At 31.5% G+C, this 6,000-nt stretch overlaps 1 protein-coding gene across 1 annotated transcript in view; it reads right to left on the bottom strand.

Annotated features, from left to right (window-relative positions):
- Positions 1–3,137: 3,137 nt before the first annotated feature.
- LOC103274153 (neuroligin-1-like) overlaps positions 3,138–6,000 on the bottom strand; it is a gene marked incomplete at its 3' end in the record, with an annotated part of 198,198 nt that continues 195,335 nt past the window's right edge. Inside the window, exon 4 of the mRNA XM_021719347.1 lies at positions 3,138–3,290. Coding sequence (XP_021575022.1) covers positions 3,138–3,290 — 153 coding nt within the window. The remainder of the gene's footprint in view (positions 3,291–6,000) is intronic.

Raw genomic sequence — 6,000 nt, 5'->3', positions numbered from 1 at the left:
ACCTTATTAGCAGTTTTCCTTATCACCACCAATAGCATTTCCGGGGGAAATCATATACAATACAATTATAGTGAGACTCTATGTTGACCACTCCAAAGAAACCACAAAATTGTTCTGATAAAGGAACAAACTCTGACCTGCAATGGTCGAGGTATGTTTTCTGCTACAGTATTCCTCCTTTGTAATGAACATATATATATCTATAACTTTTTTTAAAAAAACATGAAATGCTTTAAACTGGAACTCTGGTTGTTAGACAGCTATGTGCATTTCACAGCTGAAATATTATCACATTCCTAACCATTGCTAAAAAACAAAGAACAAAAACAAAGACCAAGAAACAAAACTTGTAAGATCCCTGCATGGCAAATCCAAATGAACACAAATTACATTACCTGTTCCAGACATCCTGATTTTTTTTTTTTCAAATTGGTAATCTTGTAATTAGTCTATTTGTACTTTGGACTCCCAAATTCATTTCTTTTACACCAAAATACCCCATCAATCAAAACACAGCTCAGGATTTCCTCTGGTGTGCAATCAAATTTTATTTCCTGCTTAATTTCACTCACTCAAGTACACAGTAGACACCTTAGAGCTTACACCCAAGAAAGTTTGGCTTACCTTGTTACTGTTAGATATATTATTCATAACAATAACCAAAACTCTACAGTCTTTATTGTTGTAGTTCTGTCAGATGAGCTGTTGATTTGGCTGTGATGCATAACACTTGCAAAGTGTGCTGAAACAAATGTTCTGATAATTTCTTTTACATGAATTAAATCATTTAAATACATTTTCCCAAGACCCAACACATATTTTAGGGAAAAAATCACCACAATACACCTGCCCTGGAACCAATGTCCTAATAAAGAACTAAAAAATATTTCACTAACAGACGTTCGTACTTTGTCATGTTGAGAGGAGGTCTGAAAAGGACAGTATTGTATTGATTATTAGTGTATGTTGTGTTCAGGAGGAATTAAAAGGAAACTGAAGGTTAAGTCCTAGATTGCAGTAGAGCCAGAACAAATATTTAACACTGGGAAGAGCGTCCTTCATCCACACCAACACCATCTCCCATTTATACAGACCAAGCAATCGATTGGGTTCTTAACATTGTTGCTGGTTAATCTATTGCCCTGCAATCAAATCCTTCACAATGTGGCATTTAAAGGCAAGATATGGGCATGCTGAACTATAATTGGGGTAAAGTCAAGTCCTTACAGTTCTAAATATATAAAAACAAAACAAAACAAATGGCTGAAGCTTATATTAATGTAACAACAAAATTCATTTTACAGATTATTGCTTTATGTAAGTATCACCAGCAACAGAAAGAGGCAACATTATGTGTGGCCAAATGTTTTCTTTAATAAAATAAATACATATGACTAACTGGATGTTCAAGTCTTTATACACACTGTTACCATACTTTAGCATATCATTTAAAATTTTCAATTTGCAAACTGATCACTGCTCAGGATTTTCAACCTTGGAAATTAGAAAAGTATGAGAATAATGATCACTAAAAACAACTGGTATAAACAATACTGTAATTAAAATTAAGTGTATTAAAAATTGAAGACCCTCTCTCACATTAAAACATTCCAAAAGAAACAAATGATAGCAAGACTTAAGAATTCTAAGATTTTAAGATTTAAGAATTATTGCAAACAATTCTGTGTATATCTTCCAATAGACAGAGTTTTCATGGGTGAAATAAAAGCATATAACCGCCCACAGAAAACATAGGGAGATCTGAAGCAATGAAAGATTAGACACTGTGGGGAGCTAATATGTAAGTGATCAATGCTACAGAAATATTTTAAAACTACACTGTTGCAGTAAGCCTATTACATCGTCCATTATACTTCAAACTCCAAATCAGCACACTAGAAAATAATCTAGACTTAACTTTCAGATTGGTAAAATGTCTCTTTCTCCCAGACATATCAACTTAACTAACAAAAATTTTTCTAACTTTTAAAATATTTTGTGATAAGCATAAACAGAATTATGATTACCCAGGACTTGGAATAATAACTAACACTGAAGGAAAAAAAAACGTGATTATCAGCATGGATAAAATACATGAAATAAACAATTATTATAAAAAGGGACATAATTCAAATATTATTTCAAAATGTTTTTGAGTAAAAAAATGAAAGTGTGAAGCTCCTCTTTTGTCAAATCAAAATAACTTATGCCTTTCCAAGTCTATAAAATAAAACTTTGAGAACAATTTAGTTTAAAAAATGAAATCTTTAGTGAACGAATGGTGCTCTCCTAGCAAATTCTGTTAACTAAATATTCCACAGATACAGTTGTTTTATTAAGTGATATAGTTATCTTACTCACCAAATTGTCATAATACTGTAACAAATTTATACTAGAATAGCAAGTTTATCTTTTAAAGAATTGTTATAACATGCCTGTCTCAGAGCGCTGATAATTTATTTCCAAATAATATTTCTCTATAATTTTCTTAAAAACCAAGACTCTCCACTTTGACTTTATTTCATAATTATTTTGGGAAGAGTATATATTATTTGACATTTCATAAAATCATTGCATGTTTTTTCAAACTAAATAATTCAATCACAATACATTCAGAGAAAATATCCTTAACTATTATGGAATGAACCAAACAAATAAACAAACCCAAATACTTCTAACACAATGGCAAACAATAGTTTCTCAAAGCCAGTCCATACACATTTTCTAGAAGAGAATATAAACTTGTTTCTAAGCTCACGGCAAACCTCAGGCAATTTTATAGCATTGTAAAAAAGAAAAGTAGAAGGAAAAATTTGTCCAGAGACTAACTCTTCTTTAGTAAGGCCCTGCCATAGTTGCCTTTCACAGTTTTATAAAACAAAACCAGGAAGAACAGTCCATGATAATGTCAATAATTTCATGACCTTTTAGTTTCACATCTTAAAACCGATACTAGCTGAACTTTGTCAAGTAATTTATGAACATCTATAGAATTTATTGAAAAAATCTGGTTCGGAAAAAGTCAACGAGCATAGAGAAATGAGTGAAACAAAGCAGAGCAGAACAAAACAAGTCAAAACAAAACTATCACACACTTTATGGGTCAATGGTGAAAAACAGAAAAACAGACTTCTTACCAAGTACCCCAAGTCGATAGTTGACTGTGATGACGATCACATTGCCATAGCTTGCCAAGACACTCCCATCATATAAATTTCCAGTACCTTCCATATATGAGCCACCATGGATATACACCATCACTGGTTTGGGACCCCCACTGTCCCGAATATCTGGAAAACAAATGATTGGCAATTGTACTTATCCTCAAAAAACATACACAATGAATCAGAGAATACATTTTCCATTTTAGGGAAAAGAGGGCATGATTTAAAATAGTTCTTTAAATTGCTGTTTTTATTAAAGTGTTTCTTAAGCAACGCATATTAAGAGCTATTGTGGGAAAGAGCAATTAGCATTTATTGTTTTCTATCTAAAATTTTGTCTACAAATTACAAGCTGAATTGTAAAACAGACAAATTGAAATTATGTGTGAATTTTAGAGTATTTTGATGTGGTAGTAAAAAAATAGACAATGACTTTTATGACTACTTTTAAAAATTAGTTATAGACCTTACATGAAATTTAAACTAAGGACAATGGTATTATTGCTATTGTGGGTTAAACAATCTACTTTTTTAAATTTCTTATTTACTGTAAAACTTTGTTTTAAATGCAGTATGATTACATCAACTCACTTATGCTCCAGCTTGTGAACATAACTGCGATATTGTGGGATACATTGTAAGAAACTTCATTTCACTACTTCAGTAACGCCGATAAATGTTTGGGAAGCAAAGCCGTGTGCATCTGTGCTCCTCTTGTTGCATTTGGGGGAATGTTATTTGCATTATATGTTTTTAGAAATTCAAGGGGATCCGCTCATTCCACCTATCCTTGCTCTTTGGAAGAAAAGAACAAACAAAATTCGATTTTTTCACCTTTTCGGGTAGCTAATATACGCTCCTTATCCCCACTTTACGTTTTTATCATGTAGACATGAGACAGGATAGTGCTAAATTCAAGTTTAAGTGCCAACATTTAGGGTGATGGTAAGGTAATTTTTATAGTTGTGAATTTTAGTCAGATATATTTGCTTTTCTAAGATACATACTTTTCAACAAGGATATAAAAATAATTTATAAAAGAAACATGAGATCATTTTAAGAAGTATTAAAATGCACTGATTTCTATGGGAAAAAAATTAAACTATACCAGCACACTTGGTTTTAACTACATATTATATAGTTTTAAATAGAGGTATGTGTATATATGATTATGAATATACATAAACAAAACATTACTGTTATATAACAGCCCATGATCTCTTATACTTACAATTAAAACACAATTATGTCAAGTGAATTATCTTTTTTAATGCCGATATTTAAGAGTCATTTAATAGTTTGGTTATTTACTTTGCTTTGGACATTTTTAAAAAATCAAACTTAACTCTTTTACATCTTTACAATTGAGGTGCCAACTTTCAGAATGACCTCAAATGATATAAACTCATTGAAAAACTTGTTGATTATTTAGAGATTGTTTTAGGATTCTGGAAAAAAAAATGACGTACATTTCTTGATTTTTTGCTGTAATAATAAAGTGATTTCTTTAAATGAAAAATCATTTTAGGACTAGAAATTGCAGCTCATTTTGCTTGTCCAGATTTTTAAGTTAGGAAAATGGTTTATGGCAGAACTTAGAGACTTTTAAAAATACCGTTTTAAATTTGACTTAATACACGTGTATAAACTTCTTCCACTCCTGCCAGCCCCCACAAATTGGGAAGAATGTCTTGTTTTTAAGTAGTGAAAGGAGAATGCTTTGACATAGAAACCATTCACTAAACACAGCTACATTTAAACCTGCATTTATTTTCTCCTTGGGAGAGGAAATAGTATTCACTCATTTGTAAAGAGTTGAGGGCTTGTGGAGACGTTAGACTTACACAGAGAAAGTAACCTTTTTGAAATCATTAAACTATGCACCTTAAATGCCTGTCTGCTACATACAGTTTCAGCTTCTTATTTTTCTAGTATGGCTGGCACTGAAGAAGCAATAATAAATTATTAAACTGAAATCATTAACTGACTGTTCACAGCAGACACTGTACTCTGCTAATTGTATGCTTGGAGGTAGCACAGAGGGAGCCTGTTTCAGAATTCTTCTTTAATTAAAATTACATAGAATTACAAAGCGCCAACTGTGAACAGTAATGAAATCTTGGTAGAACCATTCTGTTCACCTGGAAAACAATACAGGCACACATTGAGAAGGCCTGCCACACTTTATAACTAATAACACGATGAAGTGGACATTGTCAGGAAACACTGGAAATATGACAGTGTCTAGGAGCTATTTTGAGGGGTATCTCTATTATTCTCAGGCAAACAGTATTTTCTTTGAAAATTAGACTTGAAAGAATTACTGATGGTCTGGGCCGATCCTAATTTCTAATTTGTCTTCTCAAATTATTCAAAGAGCTCAGCCTTGCCTAAGAACTTAAATATTGACCAGTTGTTTTCTAGAAAGTTCTACAAAATTATAATGTGCTCCAACGAATATTTATTTTCACTTGAAGTAAGCCTGAGATGTATGTTACAAAAATATTAATTACTAAATTAGGTAAAATCTTGAACATAACAATTCTTAATATTTCTAGCAAAGTTTGAGAAACTGTAGAAACTTTAGAGATTTTCTATTACACAAATATTGTAATACTATGATAGTGTAGTGTCAGAGTAGTCCATCTCAGGTTTTCTATTTAAGTGTTTTATCACAGATTTCTACTTTAGGCTTCACTTTTATGTAAAGTTTACAGGTCTTTTTTATGTTGATAGTAAATATAAATAGTCTAAATTATAACTACTTTGCTTTTTAAAAAAAACCAGAATCTTTATATATAATACCAATGTATCAGTAGCCTACTGTTAAATGCTA

This window comes from Carlito syrichta, unplaced genomic scaffold (assembly GCF_000164805.1).
Source record: "Carlito syrichta isolate Samal-C Ts95f unplaced genomic scaffold, Tarsius_syrichta-2.0.1 Scaffold314552, whole genome shotgun sequence".
Classification (NCBI taxonomy): domain Eukaryota; kingdom Metazoa; phylum Chordata; class Mammalia; order Primates; family Tarsiidae; genus Carlito; species Carlito syrichta.
The sequence above is the reverse complement of the archived record's forward strand: the minus strand, read 5'-3'. Positions and strand labels throughout refer to the sequence as shown.